This window comes from Capsicum annuum, chromosome 2, assembly GCF_002878395.1.
Source record: "Capsicum annuum cultivar UCD-10X-F1 chromosome 2, UCD10Xv1.1, whole genome shotgun sequence".
Taxonomy (NCBI): domain Eukaryota; kingdom Viridiplantae; phylum Streptophyta; class Magnoliopsida; order Solanales; family Solanaceae; genus Capsicum; species Capsicum annuum.
The window spans coordinates 152,456,583-152,478,444 of NC_061112.1; the positions used below are offsets into that span (position 1 = coordinate 152,456,583).

General features: G+C 36.1%; 3 protein-coding genes across 5 annotated transcripts in view; all 3 read left to right on the forward strand.

Annotated features, from left to right (window-relative positions):
- Positions 1–401: 401 nt before the first annotated feature.
- LOC107860671 (probable galactinol--sucrose galactosyltransferase 5) lies at positions 402–4,947 on the forward strand. Its single transcript, XM_016706111.2, has 6 exons — positions 402–1,179; positions 1,618–1,887; positions 1,982–2,412; positions 2,504–2,681; positions 3,449–3,816; positions 4,096–4,947. The coding sequence occupies exons 1-6, from the start codon at positions 651–653 to the stop codon at positions 4,657–4,659; spliced, it is 2,340 nt and encodes a 779-aa protein (XP_016561597.1). The 5' UTR covers positions 402–650; the 3' UTR covers positions 4,660–4,947.
- A 494-nt stretch (positions 4,948–5,441) lies between these two features.
- Positions 5,442–13,285, forward strand: LOC107858406. The gene is given in 5 exon segments (XM_047407881.1): positions 5,442–6,045; positions 8,474–8,635; positions 10,811–11,089; positions 12,109–12,333; positions 12,336–13,285. Coding segments are annotated over 5 exon segments (1,863 nt in total). The 5' UTR covers positions 5,442–5,787; the 3' UTR covers positions 13,275–13,285.
- A 4,535-nt stretch (positions 13,286–17,820) lies between these two features.
- Positions 17,821–21,862, forward strand: part of LOC107858407 (zinc finger CCCH domain-containing protein 41) — a 13,927-nt gene continuing 9,885 nt past the window's right edge. Inside the window, exons 1-2 of one of the 3 annotated variants that reach the window (XM_047407615.1) lie at positions 17,851–18,224; positions 18,548–18,676. The gene's annotated coding sequence lies outside the window, so the exon portion shown is untranslated. Of the gene's footprint in view, positions 18,225–18,547; positions 18,677–21,862 lie in introns of all 3 variants that reach the window. The other 2 variants (XM_047407616.1, XM_047407614.1) reach the window with 2 other exon arrangements.

Sequence of the window (21,862 nt, forward strand, 5' to 3'; positions counted from 1 at the left end):
TATGACTTTGTGATAAATCGTATCAACTTGTGCTTAGCTGATATTGTTCCCTAAAGAAATAGGATAAATAAATACCGTAATTCTTTCTAAATTTGATTGTCCTTGAAAATAAATTATCAAACGATTTTCCTTGGGGATATAAATTCAAATACATGGTGCACTTTTCTCTCTAACGTAGCTCTCCACTTATTTAATATATTTAAATTCTGGCCAGTCAAAGTGAAATGACCCATCACTTTGAAATTTCTACAAAAATTACTAGAAGAAATAAAGGATACGTGGCTAATATTAATTAGCTATACTACATTAGACTGTCCCTACCTAAATCCATCAAAATTCAATTCTTGCCAAAGCCAACCGACCAGCAAATTAATCCTTCTTCCTGTGTAGTTTCCTACTGCATAGTCATCACCCTTTTTTTGTGCCTATAAATTGGAAGTGTCCCAATTACCATATCCTCACAACTTCATTTTACTCTTAACAACATTCTAGCTAGAAAGGAAAAAAAAAACAGCTACCATTATTTTCAAATCATTAAAATCTTTACTGATTCTACATTCAATTCTTTAATTCCTTGTATAAATATTTCTTTGATATTCTCTCTCTATATAACCTGAATATTCTTGATTATTTTCTGTATATTTTCATCCATGGCTCCTACTTCTAACACAGCTAATGGAAACTTCAAAATTCCTGTTGATGGCTCAGTCATTAACTTGGAAAATTCAAAGTTCATGGTCAATGACCAAATTATCCTCTCACAAGTTCCAGAAAATATAACTGCCACTCCATCACCTTACACCATCGGAGACAAGCCAGTAACTTCCACCCCAGGTTGCTTTGTGGGCTTTAAGGCAACTGAAGCCCAAAGCCACCATGTTGTACCAGTTGGCCAACTGAAGGACATCAAGTTCATGAGCATTTTCCGGTTCAAAGTTTGGTGGACTACTCATTGGACTGGAACTAATGGAAGAGACTTGGAGAATGAAACCCAAATGGTCATTCTTGATAAGTCTGATTCATCGGCCCGGCCCTACATCTTGCTCCTACCACTCATTGAAGGCCCTTTCCGGGCTTCCCTCCAGCCCGGAAAGGACGATTTCGTCGACGTTTGTGTCGAAAGCGGGTCCAGTAAAGTTACCGGAGACTCCTTCCATAGCGTACTGTACATGCATGCAGGTTAGTTATTACTTATTAGTAGCGAACGTATATAGTTTACAAAATTTACTACCCGTTTGGCCATATTTTACTGTGAAAATAAAAGAAATAGTTATTGTTTTCAAAGTGAAAAATGGTTTTTAGAAATTAGTGTTGTGTTTGGCCATGAAATAAATTAGAGTTGTTTTGGAATTTTTGTGAGTAATTTGAAATAAAAATATATATATATATATATAACTTTTTTGTTATTTTTTAAAATTTCTGAATATTCTCGAATAAATTTAAAAAAGTGAAACAAAGTTTTTCAAAAAAATGTATGACCAAACGTGTTTTTCATCCTTCGACTTTGAAAAAAGCGAAAAACTTTTAACTGAATTCACAATTTTTTATTTAGGCCATAGTAGAAACGTTCTGTTTTAAATTTATAAAAGTTAAATTCCGAATTCGTTTGCATTGCAGGTGATGATCCGTACAGCTTGGTTAAAGATGCAATTAAAGTGGCTAGGATTCACCTAGGTACTTTTAAGCTACTTGAAGAAAAAACACCTCCAGGAATTGTGGATAAGTTTGGTTGGTGTACATGGGATGCATTTTACCTGACTGTTCACCCTCAAGGTGTGTGGGGAGGTGTGAAAGGGTTAGTTGACGGTGGGTGTCCACCTGGGCTCGTGTTGATCGATGATGGATGGCAATCCATTTGTCATGACGATGATCCAATCACCTCAGAAGGTATGATCCTCGTTAAATTATTTGATTTTCTCATCTAAAAGTCGTTTAAAATTTTTCTCCTTAGTTATATAATCATTATATTATGTTTGAACAGGTACAAATAGAACTGCTGCTGGTGAGCAAATGCCTTGCAGGCTCACTAAATTCCAGGAAAATTACAAGTTTAGAGATTATGTGAGCCCCAAAAGTTTGGGACAGGGTGACCCTAACCACAAGGGCATGGGTGCTTTTATTAAGGATCTTAAAGAGGAGTTTAACACGGTGGACTTTGTTTACGTGTGGCATGCTCTATGTGGGTATTGGGGCGGGTTAAGGCCCGGGGTATCGGATCTACCCGAATCCAAAGTTATTAGGCCCAAATTAACCCCTGGATTAGAGAAAACAATGGAAGATTTGGCAGTTGATAAAATAGTGAACAATGGTATTGGGTTAGTCCCACCAGAAACTGCTGATAAGTTGTATGAGGGCCTACACTCTCACTTGGAATCTGTTGGGATTGATGGAGTCAAAGTCGATGTTATTCACGTAACTCCCGATCTTTTTGCTAAATTTTCTATACTATTAGTGTATATTTATTAGCATAAGAAAAATGAATTATTTTTTAATCGATGTGCAGTTGCTGGAAATGCTATGTGAGAATTACGGTGGTAGAGTGGATTTGGCCAAGGCTTATTATAAAGCTTTGACATCTTCTGTGAAGAAGCATTTTAATGGAAATGGAGTTATTGCAAGCATGGAGCACTGCAATGATTTTATGTTTCTGGGTACTGAGACTATTGCCCTGGGTCGTGTGGGTAAGTTACCAAATTATATTGGATTATTTTCCAATTTTACCCTTTATTATTTATTATTGCAAAATTAAGACTCACGACATGACATGACACTAGTTGGGGAAAACTTAAATTGTTTATTGACTATGGTTGGTATTTGCCGTTTTATGTAGGTAAGTTATAATTAATACTGAATGAATTGGGTCAAGTTAATAGGAATTAATTTATGGCCATTAATTATGACGAGGACACGTATACTGGTTCTGATAGGAAAGAAAAGATACGTAGATAATTCATAATGCAAAAAGAAATAAATTAAATAATCTTTTTTTAGTGGAAAATTCAGAGGTTATCGTCATTAAAAAGTACTTTGAGTAATAGTTTAACTTCTATACCCATTTATTTTTTTAACAATAGAAAGTTGCTTCAAAAGGTAAATAAGGATATATCATTAGTCTGAATATATTCTTTACGAAAACTAGTACCGGTAGATAAGGATTTATCATTAATTTTGAATATATTTTTTATGAAAATCAGTACTGCTAATATTTTCCAACAGGTTAAATTGCTTTGTTCAAGCTAAAATGTATTTTAGTAAAAAATATACATGTTTTATGGAATCTCTACAATTGTATTAAGAAATACACTAAATATGTAAAAAACAAAAGACTAGAATGCAATTACTAACGCATAATGTGAACCTAAAGTTCAAATTTTAACTCTCCCCCTTAGAGTATATAAGAAAAATTATTGGCAAATTAAATGGACTTTTGGTTTTTACTATTATGCAGGTGATGACTTTTGGTGTACAGATCCTTCTGGTGATCCAAATGGTACATTTTGGCTCCAAGGTTGCCACATGGTCCACTGTGCCTACAATAGTTTATGGATGGGCAATTTTATTCACCCTGATTGGGACATGTTTCAGTCAACACATCCTTGTGCTGAGTTCCACGCAGCTTCTCGTGCTATTTCTGGTGGTCCTATTTACATTAGTGACTCTGTTGGCCAACACAACTTTGAGCTCCTCAAAACATTGGTGTTGCCTGATGGTTCCATCTTACGTTGCCAACATTATGCACTTCCTACTCGTGACTCTCTCTTTGAAGATCCACTTCATAATGGGAAAACTATGCTCAAAATTTGGAACTTGAATAAGGTAAGACATCACCCTTATATATCGTTATCAGTAAATATACAATATCAGTCTCCTAGGTACGTAACTAAAGAAACGAGACTTTTTGTACCATGTGGCCTCTTATGTGGAGACAACTATTTAATTTGAAGTGGCCACTTCCAGATACAACTTGCAAGTGTAAAATGATATGTAGACAAAGCCTGAACTTCTCATTCAATTCAAGGCCCCATGAAGAAACATTCATGGTCCAGCAACACATTTTTACATAGAATATTAATTTTGGGTCCTTTTCTTTTTCAGTATACGGGAGTTGTTGGAGCATTTAACTGCCAAGGTGGAGGATGGGACCGTGAGGTTAGACGTAACATTTGTGCTTCTCAATATTCCAATGCTGTGACTTGCCAGGCAGGCCCAAAAGATGTTGAGTGGAAGCATGGAACCAACCCAATTTATGTGGAAGGAATTGACACCTTTGTGCTCTATTCATTCAAAGAAAAGAAGTTGGTTTTGGCAAAGCCTACAGGCACGGTCCAAATCACCCTCGAGCCCTTCAATTTCGAGCTCTTAACAGTGTCTCCGGTTACTGTTTTGGGATCCAAATCGGTCCAATTTGCTCCAATTGGGCTAGTGAATATGCTCAATACTGGTGGGGCGATACAGTCGATTGAGCTAGATGACGAAGTTAATTCAGTTGGAGTTGAAATAAAAGGCGTAGGCGAAATGAGGATTTTTGCTTCTCAGAAACCAAGGACTTGTAAGATCAATGGAGAAGTTGTCCCGTTCGGATATGAGGATTTCATGGTTGTAATCGATGTACCATGGTCCAATCCTTCTGGTTCATGCGTCGTTGATTATTTGTTTTGATGTGACGAGCTAATTATGAATTGACAAGTTTTAGCTGCAAGTCTATCATAACTTTTCTTTATTAAAATTTGAGACCGCCAATATAAGTAAAGATCCTATAGGCGGAATTAAAATATGTAGCCGGCCCAAACGTTAAGGCGTAGTTTCTATTATTTATGTGTAACTAGCTAATATGAGGGGCTTTTCCTATTTTTTGTATTTGCCTCATTTCTTATTAAAGTTGTATACGACTTTATGCATGTACCTCGAGTGTTATGGTGATGAAATATAGTAAATATATTTTGTACATACATATAGTCTCTTTCATTATTACTATTGGAATCAACGCGATACACAGATACTAATATTGAAGTATTAATCATAGCAAATTAATCACATTTATTTGAGCATATTAAATTTAATTATTTCAATAAAAATTGCAATTATCATTTGCTTTTGTAAAAAGATCCCGGGATCAAAATGTGTTTAATTCAGAAAATATTTGGAACAAAAAACTTACAATAATAAAATATAATGCCGTATTCTTCGAAGTTAGGAACAAGGAAAGAAATTTATCTTAACCCCGTTAAACTTAAACCGAATCTAATAAGGGGAAAAAACCTATATATACAAACTAAGATTACTTATAACAATATTTGTTAGATTGCGAATAATAGCAGAATCTATATTAAAAATTATTTTAAAAATCACTTTTTCTTTTTTTTATATAATTATTGAAATCTTTAAAAATAAAAAAAAGAAAATTAATAATAATTTATCAAATCTGCTATAACTTGTAATTAAAATCACAGTTCAATAATTACTTAAAAATTGTGTTACATGTACTAATAAAATATCTAATAACAATATAGAAGATAATTTTCCCATCTATCTAATAAAATGAGTTTCCTTTTCCTAAACACAACCCCAAGTTCCATTCGACTTTTCAAATTAGGCCCATGACAAATAAGGCCTATATCAAAACCCACAAGTAGGATCCGGATCCAAAGGTCCACCGGCACTGAGAAGCCACAGCGACTTTGTCATCGTCAAGTCATTTTTTCTGAAACGCAACTTGGCGAAAACTCCAAACAAACAAAACTTTCATTTTCTCCCTACAAGTATACATACATGATATAAATACATCAAATGAATTCATCGCACTACATGAACAAGCAGATCATGGATCTATCGAATTCCCAGAATAACAACAACAACAATAATGACTTTATCGATCCTCAGGCGGACCATCACCTTACCGCCGGCGGCAATCCGAAGAAGGACGATGTCACGCCCCAAAATCCCATCGGGCCGGACCGGCACCCGAAGCCGAGAAGGCCCGGGAGAACCCGTTCAAATACCTGTACTTTCACTTACATGTCACCAAAAATTGGACAATACTTCGTTGCATATAGAAGGATCTAATTACATGTATCAGCACAACACGCACAAATATATATGTATATACTTGGCCGTCGGGGCCACCACATATACAAATATAACATTATTATATAAACTTCCATGACTTTACCCTTCCTTATGTCTACAAAGCCTCTAGGATATACATGACATACCTAGGGTCGGGATAAACCCCCGCCCACACATGACTCATGTACAATAACAAAATATAAGGAACCGACTCGGAAAGCTCCGAAGCAAATTGGAGCTCACCAACAACAGCTGTATGACCTGGCTTCTACTTGTGCGGTGTATGAGCTGAGGTACCTGTGCCTGCAGCATGAAATGCAGGTCCCCCGTGAGGGACGTCAGTACGAAATATCTACTGAGTATGTAAAGCTGTAAATAATCACATATGATATAGGAGCTCAATAGAAATCAGAAGCAAGTGAATAAGTCGTAATAGGAGTGGACCACACTTACTAGAACTTGTGACAACCTGTACATTGTATTTATTCAATCACTTTACCTTCGTTCTTATCATCTTTGTAATCATTACTGTACTGTACTGTGACCATTAGGCTGCCTCCAGTACATATTAACTGGGATCGACCCATGCTAGGCTTATGCCCCTGGAATACCACCCATAAACACATAAATAGGGATCGACCCATGCTAGGCTTATGCCCCTGGGATACCACCCGATAAGAGAGAACTTCCATCATTTAGTTCAATTAATCTTTGAGATTGTTATTTCGGTCGCCACCACATTTTTGATACTTTGAAGCAATGATACATCAATAGGAACCAAGTAATAGACCTTCTATACAATAACGATTTAATAAAGACTCATTGGTACATCAACAATGTGTTTCAGAATCATCAATATCACAACAATGAAATAGGAGTCTTTTGGTATATCAATGAAACATTTTTGACACTTTATAGAATGGAAACAACTTCGTTGGTAACGTAGAACAATACATGTTTTTGAACAACCTCGGAATCTTACTTGATGGAACATTGGTGTTTTCATGCCAAAGAACATTGTTAGAGTATGCTTTACATACCTCATTATAGATTCAGATACCAATTCAACACAACTTCCCGCCTTTACAAATCACTTATCTACAATGAAATGTTTGGCATTTAATATTAGCAACCCAACACCACAATTCTCTTCCATAATTCCATACTACCAATATTTGCAAAACATTCCAAAAACCAACTTGAACAATAGGTTTATATGTGTATATGTATATAATCATCATTTCAATACCACATCATCAATACCACATCATCACCCTAAATTCCTTCACAATTTAACATAATCCAACCATGCACAAGAATAATCCAACATCATTTCCAATATCTTTCAACAACAATCAAATAACATACTTCTTATGCTCACATGCATATATATATATATACAAATCCATATAAATAACACCAACATAATTTACATCCTTACCAAAAAAATGGCCCTTTTGATTTCGAAGTCCTGTTGGCACAAATAAGGGGTGCTTCTCGAAGCCCTTGAGACGGTGAACACAACTACGGAATCAATTTGGATTTTCTACGGTTGAATCACAAGATAATTGGAGTTGAAATTTGGCTAGGGTTTCTTAGTTTTCAATAATGGATGATAAATAATGGATATGAGGCTAAGTATATGTATATAATGACCAATTTTCGTTCAAGAGGTGATGGAAAATGACCATATTGCCCTTAAAAATTTAAGTAAATCCGAATCTGTCCATGGTGGACTGTTTTGATAGGCTAAAGTAAATCGGCCATAACTCTTTCCTCCGATATCGGATTTGGGTGAAATTGGTATCGTTAGAAAGATAATTCAAAGTTATTTCATTTCATATAAATTAATCCACCCAGTTCGTCCTGTACAAGTAGTTATGATCGTTTGAAGTTGACCCTAAAAATCTGTTTTGAGAGGCTGAAGTAAAACTAGTATAACTCCTTACTCAGATGTTGGATTTGGATGAAACCAATTGCATTGGAAAGAAGACTCAAAGATCTTTCTTTTGATATATTGTAGCTCTCCCAGTTCATTATATTGAGGGAGTTATGATCGTTCAAAGTTGACCCAAAAAACTGGCAGGCCTCAGTAGTTTTCCTGCACATTTACTGTTCACATCTCGGCCACCGTTTTAAAGTTTCGAACGAGCTCGCTTATATCCGAAACTTATCCGTTTTTGGAAATCTTTATATCGTTGGAAAGCTTATTCAATAACCTTCGTATGGAACCATCGACGGGAAAATTCCGGTATAAATAAAGTCGATTCCTATACACCTATAATCAAACTATACACTTGAAACCATCTCAAAATAATCAATACTCATACTTAAACTCATATATACCTAACTTAGGATCAAAACATATACTCCAACACATATAACAATGACTAATGCACGTAATTAAGTACGGGGTGTTACAGACGATATTGTTCTGAGTTACGAATTTCATCCGATTCGCCCAATTGGATCTTCATCGCCCAAATGTAACATTGATTCTAGTACTATTGGTCCAGCTAGGGCTTGGAATTCTGCGGATTCTAAAAACAATACTGAGAGTAGTATCAGAGTAAACTTCTTCACCTATTTCTCTGTCTCTTTGCGCAAATATGTGTAATTTTTATATATATAATCTAGACGGATCTAGGATTTTGAATTACTGCACACACACACACACACACACATATATATATATATATATATTCTTCAATTTGCTTAGATTTATATAAATATCTTTGTTGTTGAGGGTTGTATCTTTATTGTTATTAAAAGTGAACAAATGTTCTGCTCTAGCCTTGGTGGACAGAGTTACTGGGTACCTGTTGCTAGTGAGAGGTGACAGGTATCTCATGAAATTAATTGAGGTGTAGCATAGGAGCTGTTGAGTACAATGACTAGCCTTGATGGTTAATTCTGGGGATAATCAATGTGTTTATGTTGTGTTAAGTATCAATTGACTCATTTAATAGGAATCAGTATTGAAATTTGCTGCTATAGTTCAAAGTTGTTTCTGTTGTTAATGAAATGTGATGCTAGAGAAAATACAGAGAAAGGTGATTCTGGTGAGCTTAGGGTTCTTACAGAGAAGCAGCCATTGGTTTCATCAAAATAGAGCTTCAAATTTTTGGATTTATTCTTGGCATGTGACCAAGTGGTCCAAAAGGGAAGAGAAAGTCGTATATTTGCAGAGACCAAAATTGAAGCTCTATTTTCATGAAAGAAATAGCTACTTATCTATAAGAGCCCTAAGATCGCCGGCATCACCTTCATCTGTATCTTCTCTGGCAACAAAATATTCAGTTCAGATGTGTGCAAGGATTTTGGGTTGTTACACATATTTCTTGTATCAACATGTAAAATTAAATAGGCACCAAAGGGTGCTGGTCTAGTTGGGGAAGAAACCATGAGGTCTTAGATTTAAATTTCAGCGGAGGCGAAAAACACTATTCGTATTAAGGCAATAGTGTTTCTAGTGAATTGCAAATAAGGACCCTTGTTATGGATATTCATTACCTAATGCTTGATTAGGAAGTGCTCGTTAGTTGAAGAAGCATCAAATTAAGCTACTCGACATATAAACCAATGCTTATGCTAGCCTTCTTTTTAATAAACTGAGTTCCACTAGTAGAATTTCCTAAAGCCACAGAGTGAAAATTTTAATTTGCAATCGGTGGCATTTTCCCTGCATAGAGAAGGGCGCAAGGGCATCTTCCGAGCAATGATGTACATATTTAACAGAAATAGGACAAACATTGGAAGAATTGATAACACCACAATTTCCCAAAATCTTCTCACTAGGCCTAATTTGTTTATTTTCCTATTTCTGAATCAGATCGATAATATTAAATATAACTGAAACGAGAGTACTTTGAAACAATTTTCTCACATGGGGATACAAATCACAAATGGGAATACCTAAGTAAAATGGAGAATGAAGGCACAACAAATACAACCTGCTAGTCAACTGTCGTCAGGCTTGGTCGTGGTTGGAACTCTATTTCTGGTAATGTAGGGGTGTGTGTGTGAGAGAGAGGGAGGGAGAGAGAGAGAGAGAGAGAGAGCAGAAAAGTAGAGTTCTATAATCTTTTTTGCTTTTCCTTACGGGTTCTTCGGGTTTATGTCTTCAATGTTCTCATGGGTTGGGTTGACTTGGTTAGTCATAATTGAAGCTGGAGATGTGGAGGGGGGTTCAATTTAATCCCCTTCATTCTAAAATTACACTGTGAACTATGGGAATAAGTAATAACATGTATAAAAAAAGCTGTTCAATCCTTTTAACATAAGAAAAACTTCTGTGTATAGCATTTTTGCATATTTTTAATCCCCTTGTAAGGACTCCTTGCTCTGTCACTTGTCACAATGGTCCAAATCGAACCAATATTTTAGACGGTTAGTTTGACTTTTGGCCAAATTAAGCGGCTAATATTATATTGCTTTCCCGACCTGTCAGAATTTGGGAGGGTGGGATGGTTATACATTCTTTAGTAAATTTTGATAATCTCACTTCTTAGTCATCAGTTTTCTTATTATTCTTTTCTCGTTTTTCTTACTTTACATGTGTATTCTTTTGGATCAGAAATACTTGTTTGTTTCGTTCTTACTACTTGTATTTGTCTTTTTGGATTCCGAGTTGGAGTTGGACATGCTTGAGGCCGCCATATTAACGATTCTTGTTACTTAATGTGAAATAAACACTCCTTTCAGTTGCTTGAGATTTTCTTATTTGCTTCTCACTTTTATGCAGAATTATGGTTCTCTTGACACGATTGAACCTGCCAAAGTTATTGTGGAGAAAGATGTGGGCAGTGTTTATTCATCTTTGTTATCAGAAATTGATCATACAGTTAAGAAGTATACCGATAATCTTCTACATGCAATGGAAGGAGTGAGTGCTCACTTATCACAGTTAGAGACTAAAAGTCGTCAGATTGATAACTCTGTTGATAAACTCAAATTATCTGTTGGTAACAACCATGGTGTCACTGATGGAAAATTGAGACAACTGGAAAATATTCTCAGAGAAGTATCCATAGATCTTAGATGTATAAACTTGTTCTTCAATTAAGCTGCTCTTGGTTTGACACCAGGATGAAATAAAGTAAACTGCTTAGAGTAGGGTAACCATAGGGCATATGTGATTCTTTCCTTGTTGAATAGGTTTAACTTTTATTTTTAGCATATTTCAGTAGTCGTCCTTATAAAGAGAAGTGCGAAAGAATTGCCCCTTTTTACCCTTGTTCCAAGTCCGTGGTTGCTCTTGGCCTCTTTATGTCATTACCTCGTTCCTCATCTATTTTGAACTAATTCGCTGAGTAATGAAATTGTAGTTCTGAAATATACACGCAGAGAAATTTTCGTCATGGGCGGCTTTATTGTCTCTTTGTGTAATGACTAGCAAGGACATTTCGGACACCTTAATGATAGTAGTGTATATAGATCTAAACCTGTTAGATGTCGTAGAACTTTGATGTAACTGAATCTCATGCTAGGAAAAATGAGGCGCTCATTAAGTACTGCATCTGATTAACTACCTCAGTTTACATAGAGGTTGTAAATCGTTCTGTATTTGCTTCATGTGACAATTCCAGTTCTGGAACTGTGTTTTCCTTTTCTGTCCCAGCCACGTTTTGTCTTCTGTCATATCATTCACCCGGGCTTGTAGTGGTACAATTACTTTGGATGTTTTCATTAAAAATGAAATTCTTTTATCAAAATTTTGGAAAGAGTATCCATAGTATTTTGGATTTCATTCTGGTGTTATAGTATCATAAAGTTGACTGGTGATCGCTTGAAGAGATATAATTTTGCCTGTCTTATCTGCTTTGCACCAGAGAGATGAAAATTTAACTTTCTATCAAAAAAAAGGATAAAATTTGTGTTTTCTCTTCCTTTTTGTATTATCATGATGGGTGATTATTGATTGAGGATGAATATCTTAAATTAATTTTGGCCTTGTAAGTTCTCTTTCTCCTTTCATCCTTCCCCCTTATGGCGTTATCATGACGTATTTCTATCTACTTGTTTGATTAAATTTTTATGTAGGTGCAAGATGGTGTTCAGGTGATAAGAGATAAAATGGAAATAATGGATGCTTAGCTGCAGCTCATGAAATCGCAAGCTCCAAAATTTGAGCAGCAAACAGAAGCCCACAATACCACACATACAGATTCATCCCATCCTATAGCATCTGCTCCTCTTCATTCTCACCAGCAATTTCCTCCTGTTGCTCTTATACAACCATCTTCCACCCTATCTCCTCCTAATTTTCCTCCACCCCTTCCTCAACAGAATTTGCCATACCAAGTTCAGCTTCAGAACCAGTTTCCCCAGAATCCAATTCCCTCCCATCCTCAGCCAGAAGCTTATTATCCGCCAGCTGGTCAAGCACCAGAAAACCTAAGTCAGCAATACCAACTGCCTGCAGCACAGCAGCATCAGACTCCCCCACCAGCTGTACGTCAGCAACATCAGCCTGTCCCTCAACCAAACTACTCTCAGCCACCTCCACCTCAACATTCTCAACCACATCTCCTTCATTCCTTGTTAATCCGTCACAACCTCAACAACTTCTAGTTGGCCATCACCGTGAAGAGACACCTTTTGTACCATCTCAGACTTATCCACCACCAAGCATCCGCCAACCTCCTTATCCATCTAGTGGAGCCCCTCCATCCCAGCAGTTATATGCAACTCCCCTTAATATGTTTGAGCCCGCATCTGGCAGTCCTGGTCTTGGATATTCTGGTGTATATGGACCATCCTCTATGCCTGGTGAACCTTATCCTTATAGCAGTTCCCCACACCAGTATGGTAGTGGCTCCTCAATGAAACCAACACAAGCTTCCCTACCTGCAATGGGCCAGAGCGGTTTAAGTGGCTATCAACAGATCCCCACTGCAAGGATATTACCTCAAGCGCTACCTGCTGCTTCTGTTGTTAGTAGTGGGCCTAGTTCTCCTGGTACTGGTAATAGGGTTCCTATCGATGATGTTGTTGACAAAGTTACACTCATGGGATTTCCAAGCGACCGAGTAAGGGCAACAGTGCGGAGGTTGACTGAGAGTGGACAGGCAGTGGATTTGAATACGGTGTTGGACAAGTTGTGTAACACCCCGTACTTAATTACGTGCATTAGTCATTGTTATATGTGTTGGAGTATATGTATTGATCCTAAGTTAGGTATATATGAGTTTAAGTATGAGTATTGATTATTTTGAGATGGTTTCAAGTGTATAGTTTGATTATATGTGTATAGGAATCGACTTTATTTATACCGGAATTTTCCCGTCGATGGCTCCATACGAAGTTTATTGAATAAGCTTTCCAACGATATAAAGATTTCCAAAAACGGATAAGTTTCGGATATAATCGAGCACGTTCGAAACTATAAAACGGTGGCCGGGATGTGTGAACAGTAAATGTGCAGGAAAATTTCCTGCACACAAACTACTGAGGCCTGCCAGTTTTTTGGGTCAACTTTGAACGATTATAACTCCCTCAATATAATGAACTGGGAGAGATACCACATATCAAAAGAAAGATCTTTGAGTCTTCTTTCCAATTCAATTTGTTTCATCCAAATCCAACATCTGAGTAAGGAGATATACTCGTTTTACTTCAGCCTCTCAAAACAGATTTTTAGGGTCAACTTCAAACGATCATAACTCCTTGTATAGGACGAATTGGGTGGCCTACTTTATATGAAATGAAAGACCTTTGAATTATCTTTCTAACGATACCAATTTCACCCAAATCCGATATCGAAGCAAAGAGTTATGGCCGATTTACTTTAGCCTATCAAAACAGTCCACCATGGACAGATTCGGATTTACTTAAATTTTTAAGGGCAATATGGTCATTTTCCATCACCTCATGGACGAAAATTGATCATTATATACATATAATTAGTCTCATATCCATCAATTATCATCAAACTATTGAAAATAAGAAACCCTAGCCTAATTTCAACTCCAATTATCTTGTGATTCAACCGTAGAAAATCCAAATTGATTCCGTAGTTGTGTTCACCGTCTCAAGGGCTTCGAGAAGCACCCCTTATTTGTGCCAACAGGACTTCGAAATCAAAAGGGCCATTTTTTTGGTAAGGATGTAAATTATGTTGGTGTTATTTATATGGATATGTATATATATATGCATGTGAGCATAAGAAGTATGTTATTTGATTGTTGTTGAAAGATGATTGGAAATGATGTTGGATTATTCTTGTGCATGGTTGGATTATGTTGAATTGTGAAGGGATTTGGTGTGATGATATGGTATTGAAATGATGATTATATATATATATACACATAAACCTATTGTTCAAGTTGGTTTTTGGAATGTTTTGCAAATATTGGTAGTATGGAATTATGGAAGAGAATTGTGGTGTTGGGTTGCTAATACTAGATGCCAAACATTTCATTGTAGATAAGTGATTTGTAAAGGCGGGAAGTTGTGTTGAATTGTTATCCGAATCTACAACGAGGTATGTAAAGCATACTCTAACAATGTTCTTTGGCATGAAAACACCAATGTTCCATCAAGTAAGTTTCCGAGGTTGTCCTAAAACATGTATTGTTCTACGTTACCAACGAAGTTGTTTCCATTCTATAAAGTGTCAAAATATTTCATTGATACACCAAAAGGCTCTTATTTCATTGTTGTGATATTGATGATTCTGAAACACATTGTTGATGTACCAATGAGTCTTTATTACATCGTTATTGTATAGAAGGTCTATTACTTGGTTCCTATTGATGTATCATTGTTTCAAAGTATCAAAAATGTGGTGGCGACCGAAATAACAATCTCAAAGATTAATTGAACTAAGTGATGGGAGTTCTCTCTTATCGGGTGGTATCCCAGGAGGCATAAGCCTAGCATGGGTCGATCCCTATTTATGTGTTTATGGGTGGTATCCCAGGAGCATAAGCCTAGCATGGGTCGATCCCAGTTGATATGTACTGGAGGCAGCCTAATGGTCACAGTATAGTACAGTAATGATTACAAAGACGATAAGAACAAAGGTAAAGTGATTGAATAAATACAATGTACAGGTTGTCACAAGTTTTAGTAAGTGTGGTCCACTCCTATTACGACTTATTCACTTGTTTCTGATTTCTATTGAGTTCCTATATCATATGTGATTATCTACAGCTTTACATACTCAGTAGATATTTCGTACTGACGTCCCTCACGGGGGACCTGCATTTCATGCTGCAGGCACAGGTACCTCAGCTCATACACCGCACAAGTAGGAGCCAGGTCATACAGCTATTGTTGGTGAGCTCCAGTTTGCTTCGGAGCTTTCTGAGTCGGTTCCTTATGTTTTGTTATTGTACATGAGTCATGTGTGGGCGGGGGTTTGTCCCGACCCTAGTTATGTCATGTATATCCTAGAGGCTTTGTAGACATAAGGAAGGGTAAAGTCATGGAAGTTTATATAGTAATGTTATATTTGTATATGTGGTGGCCCCGACGGCCAAGTATTATATATATATATTTGTGCGTGTTGTGCTGATACAGGTAATTAGACCTTTCTATATGCAACGAAGTGCTGTCCAATTTTTGGTGACATGTAAGTGAAAGTACAGGTATTTGAACGGGTTCTCCCGGGCCTTCTCGGCTTCGGGTGCCAGTCCGGCCCGATGGGATTTTGGGGCGTGACAAGTTGATGAATGATGGAGAAGTTCAGCCACCACGTGGCTGGTTTGTTCGGTAGCATGTATCTTCTTGTTCGAGTTCCTGTATAGAATTCTTGAGTTTCAAAGTCTAAAATTTTAAACTATGCTTGGATTTAAGCTGCATTCTTTGCTGGTTTAGTGCTTTGTTTCCGACTGTCCTGATACGTCATACTTATGCTCACGAGATAAAGATTTGTCAATGTGACATTTCCCTTCCCTTTCTTTTGTGTTTCCTCTCTTTTATTCTCTGTACAGCATGACTGGGGACATGTAATTTTATATTTGATCAGTTTTTGTGCTCAACTAAGCCACCTGCCCTTGTATGTGTGTTTTAAGCCCCTTTTTGGAAGCTTTATTTTTTTGCTCTCATGATGACTCGTACTCTTAATCCTTTGCGCTCGACCAAGCCACCTTCCAATTCCTACTTCCGATTTTTGATATTCAAATAATGATAATCATACATATGCAACATTTTTTCTCAACTTAAATCTACATTATTTTGAAACTTACGATGTATGGATAATAAGCTCAATCCTTTATAATTAATATGAACCGTTATTTTTCTGACAATCAAGTGGATTAGGGGTGTGTTTGGTATGATGAAAAATATTTTCCATAGAAAATGTTTTTCTGAAAAATAAGTTGATTTTCTACTTATTTTTTCATGTTTGGTTGGTGAATGGAAAATATTTTTCGAAAAATATTTTATGGTGTTTGGTTGGTGAGTAGAGAATATTTTTTAGAAAAATATTTTCTAGTATTCGATTGATGAGTGAAAAAATATTTTTTAGAAAATACTATTATCTGTTAACTAGTATATCAGTGCCTCTAGTAACTCAACAATTTGTAAGAACTAATTTAAGCATAACAAATAATATCAATATCGAATACTAAAATATTACAATCGCTAAATTTAAGCAACTATTAATTAACAAATATAGGAGACACTTTTCAATATTTTGTTAGGACAATCTCAATATACTACAATTAATAGAAATATAACAGAACGACAAACTTATTCAACCTCGTGAAACAAGTTACATCGATAACAAAATGAAATATGCAATTAACAAAAGTAACATAAGTAAGTCTTCCTCTAAGCATATGAAAATAACAATATATTCAACGAATTGAAAATGGAAAAAAATTGGGCTTCATTATTTTTTATTTCAGTGAAAAATATTTTTGAGTAATGTAAATTTTTGAGAAATATAATTTTTTGGAGTCATGTGAATATAAGTGTTGTTAGGGTGGGAAGAGAGGTGAAGGTAAGGTCATAAGTCACATTTATCATTTTCTGGAAAATGACTTCCCTTGGCCCATGAGGGAAGTTATTTTCCATCAAATGGTGAAAAATAAGTTGTCTTGAAAAATATTTTCCTAAACTTTTGTTGCAACCAAACAAGGGAAAATCGGAAAATATTTTCCATCATACCAAACACACCCTAGATTTATGAAGATAAAGTTCTTAATAAATTGAATATCTGTTTTTAACATTCATTTGCAAACTAGGGGTCATTTTGTGTGAGGTATTAAATTAAATAGTCCTGGAATAAAATAATAGTCCCAGAATAAAAGTTTTAGTGCATCGTTTCGTTGTCAAGGTCGGGATAATTTATTCCACCATTTATACTATAGTGATGGGATAAGTTATCTCAAATACATAATGAATAACTAATTCCGAAATTAATTATCATGGGATAACCTTTTCCCAACCAAACCAACCCTCCTTTTGCAATAAAATTGCTAGCCGTCTAATTGGTGGCTAATCCTTCCTCCTTCAATTCTTTATTATCATTCTTGAGCGGGACTAATTTTCTTAGTTATTCCATATTAATACTTGTGTTTTTCTTTGGATTAATACCTGTTTGGTAACATGGTTGGTAGCATATGTTCATTCAACGCAGTGTTTAAAGATACTATTACTATAAGTGGGACTTCTAATTTTTACCTGATAAAAATAAAAATATATTTTTTCCACATTTGTTGACCAATGTCCACAAATCAGTAGTTTAATTATGGCTGTTTCTCATGAGAAATATATATATATATATATTGTTAAAAAAAATGTATATTATGTCTCGCACTATTAAAATATCGTGCATTTTGGTGTTAGCACCTTATTCCTGTACTAAAGATTTACGAAGCAATCAAGGTAAATACATCATTTATCATTTTTCATTACATATCAACATTCTAATGATTAAGTTATTAGTCTATATTGAAAAAATAACAAATTATTTCCTAATCTAATTGAACCTCCCCAGAAAGATCAGATCAATTCACAATTAATACTGTCACTATTTTGCAAAGGCGGAAAATATTTTCCTCTGTAAAAACCCTCTCTCAAGTTTTCTACACACCAAGAAATAATAATAAATAAATAAATTTCCTTTATTTTAAGACACACGGAGTAATTTCTCCGCCGATGAATCCGACCGGTGAATCGGAACCCTAGCAGGCCCATTTTTCGAGGTTCGGTTCTTCTATCTCTTCTTTTCTTCGTTAATATATACAATTTTATTTTTTTTGGTTTAGAAATTGCAATCGAGCTTATAGCTTTTTTTCTTGTCTTTCTGATTAATTTGATAAGTGATTGTGATTAAGCAAGCTAGTGATTGATTATATAGCGTTAGATTGAGTTAGGGTTCTGCAACGACGGTCACCATTGAGAGGATTTTTGTGTTTATTCATTTTTACTTTTTGATACTTCGAAGTGGATAATTATAGCTGGTTCATTATTAAGAGATTCTTCCGCTAGCCTGACATAGTTACCTGACATCTCTTACGGGTGGTAGGTGGTAGGTATCCCGTGGATTTAGTTGAGGTGTGCGAAAGCTGGCGTGGACACCACTGTTATCAAAACTAAAAAGAGCTTGCTTCGACTATTTTTTTTTTCATCAAAGCTTGCTCCACTATTATCCAAGGTATTCGAAGAACTCCTTTTTGTGGCTCAGTTGTAAATGATTTTTAGGAGTTTTATGCCTGTTACAGTTGGCTTGGTTTGGTTTGTCGTGTTATTATTAGTAGAAACCAAACTTGATGTCACGCTCTTGTGCATATTAGGACAGGAGCTTTAACGTGCCTTTCCAGTACTTTACGGTACTGTCTGTGTTAATGTGTTTAGGTTTCTAAAATAAAATGACTTGCACTACATTATTTCCACCTCCGTATCGTTTTCTGATGTTATGAATATTTTGGAAATGTATCCAGTGTCATCCAGTGCGACAATTACAAGTATGTCTCGATCATAAACTCACCGGTGTTATCCAATAATGCTGGTAAATAAGCTAAAGGTGCAAGGCAGACCTATTCCATTTGTTTGTTAGTTTTGTATTTTCGAGTGCGGAATGACAAATGTATTAACATACCTGTTGCTTTCTTAGAGGTTTGTAAGTTGTCAGAAAGATGGGGTTGATACACGACAGCACCTTATTTAGGGTATTTTGGAGTTAGTCATTTACTGATAGTTAAATGTATTATTTGCTTCTTATGTTGTGATCTGGAATAATATCCTGCTCCATTATGAAAAATAATATCATTACTCTAGTATTGATTTGGTTTTGAGCTGGGTGCAATTAATGAAAGGTTCATGAAACAATGATTCAAATATATTGGGTAAATACGTGTCAAAATGAGTGATAGAAAACACGGTTTAGTGGGTGTAACCATTTTCGCTCATATTGGGGATTGAGGCCTCGAGGGTTAGCTAGCTGGAAGAGAACCCTCACCTTCCACCATGTCGAGAGAAGGTTCAAATCCCATAAGTAGCATGGCTTCCAGCTCGCTCTATACATACAACATACCCAATTTAGTCTCACTAAGTCGGGTCGGGTCGAGTCTGGGGAGGGTAAAGTGAACGTAGACCTTACCTCTATAATCGAACTACACGAGACTTCTCTGTTTACTATTTCTTGTGGGTGTCGTATTTATGTTATGCCATCTTGTTCCATGCTTTACTATGAATTTGTTTAGTATTCCGTGTCTCGAGCCGGGGGTCTATCGGAAACAGCCTTTCTACTTCTTTAGAGGTAGAGGTATGGACTGCGTACATCTTACCCTCCCCAGACCTCACTATGTGGGAATACACTGGGTTTGTTGTTGTTGAATCGAACTACACGAGACAAATGATAGTAACAAAAACCGAAGAATAAGAAATTACAAAAGTAATACTTCGACTATTAGTATGGGCATCAAGACAATACACTCTTACCTACTGCTGTGTTATCAAAGGCATGCTTAAAGCACGCTTAAGCCCTAAAGCGAGGCTCAAACGTGTTGAGTGCTTCGCCTCGCTTAATGTGCGCTTCAATGTCGTTATCAATTTTTCAAGGCATACTTTTCCTTGCCAATGAGCCTCTTCTAAAGGGCGACACTAAACAATTGATATTTCACTTTTTCGTAATTTTTTTCAATTTCTTTGTTCATATATTTGTAATTCACATGTATAGTTATTAATGTTGGGTTAGACACGCACACGCACACATATATATATATATATATTTGTAACTTTTTCTCCCTTTGCGTTTTTTTCATTAAAGCCCACACTTTATTCGCATTTTGCGCTTAAAACCCCAACGGATCTTAGAGATTTTTGCTTTTTGCTTTCGATAACACTAACCTAGTACAGTTCTATCCTAATTTGTATCCTTCATATCTTCCTATCTAAGGTCATGTCCTTTGTAAGCTGCAATTGCACCATGTCCTATCTAATCACCTCTCCCCTATTCTTCTTCTATCCACCTCTACCTCTCCTAAATCTATCCATAGCGAACCTCTCGCACCTCCACACTGGAGATAGCTCCCTCCATATAGTAGGTAAAAAAGGTTGAGAAAATCTCAACATTTCTATCTAATAATTTAAGTTACTTTACCAATTTTATAACTCTAAATGCAAATAATGTTGAAGATGATATGATTATTGAGGTTGTCCTACGGCTTCTGTTTTAGTGATAAGCGTGCAGCAGCCGATGTGTGGGTTAGGCGTACTTAAACGGGTTCTAACTTTGTCACAGACAAAAGCTTGGTATTATGTGGATAAGGGTAGAGGGGCGGGCCCATTATTCAACCGAGTTCCGAATCATGTGCCACTAGTCCTTGGGGACTTTTTGGTTACTAAAGAAATTATTGTTGAGGAGAATTACTTTATCTTTCTAGATCTCCATGTTTAAGAAATAAAATTATTAGTCTAGTTGAAGCTCACTTAAGTAAGTTTAGTCATCCAAGCTGATTAAATTTTGATTTGGTTTTTATGTGCTGTTCTGGTGAATACTTGTTGCTTGAATTTATTAAGAAAATTTTGGCGAAGAATTCCCTAGGGTTGTAGCATTTGATGCATTTTTCTCAGTTCAATTATAATAAGCAGCAACCTCTTTTCCCAAAAAGCCAAGAAACAAGAAAAGTAACTGGACTGTGTGCAATAAATTGCTCTAATTTCCTCTAAGCAAGGAGGGAGACATGTTCCCTGGAGAAATAGGAGTAACAAAAAGGAATAAGAGATAGGGAGAAACACTTACATATATACATATAAAAAGGGATAGGGGAATATACCTCTATGCTATATCTTCCATGAGAATTTGGGTCATGCAAAAGTATTTATAGAAGTTAAAATAGGAAAGCTTCTTGCGAACCATAGTTATCTGTACGCACATTCTCATTTTTTTTTTAGTTTTGGGAATTATTTATCTGTTACTCGAGAAGCTTGAAGGTTCTTTTGCATTTCAAGGAAGAATTTATATTTTGGCTGTTTCATGATTTGCTTTATGAGCGGGAGATAAGAAGATGAATGGGTGAAGTTTTAGTGTTATTGTGAGTTTTTCAAGTTTTCACATAATTAAGGAAATATGCATTTTGATATTCAACCTTTGGACTATGCGTAGATTTTTTGTGATAGGTTTTCATTAAAGTGTTGATTATGCTAGGTACTAACGGTCTCTGTCCTCATGAAGCTCAAACTATAATTTTTTAATTCATTCTATTCCAGATCTGCTCTCTCTCTCGCCCTACCCTCTCTCTCACTAAGTTCGAACGGCTCTCTCTCTCTCTCTCCCTACCCCCTCTCTCTCTCTCTCGCCCCGGTCCCCGTCGCCGATCTTCGGTGCCGACCCGCCCCG

What these genes read in the sequence shown, in the direction of transcription:
- LOC107860671 (XM_016706111.2), top strand. Translation starts at nt 651, where the DNA reads ATGGCTCCTACTTCTAACACAGCTAATGGAAACTTCAAAATTCCTGTT. An exon ending in TCAAAGTCGATGTTATTCAC is followed by an intron (nt 2,413 to 2,503) that starts GTAACTCCCGAT and finishes ATCGATGTGCAG; the next exon opens with TTGCTGGAAATGCTATGTGA. An exon ending in TATTGCCCTGGGTCGTGTGG is followed by an intron (nt 2,682 to 3,448) that starts GTAAGTTACCAA and finishes ACTATTATGCAG; the next exon opens with GTGATGACTTTTGGTGTACA.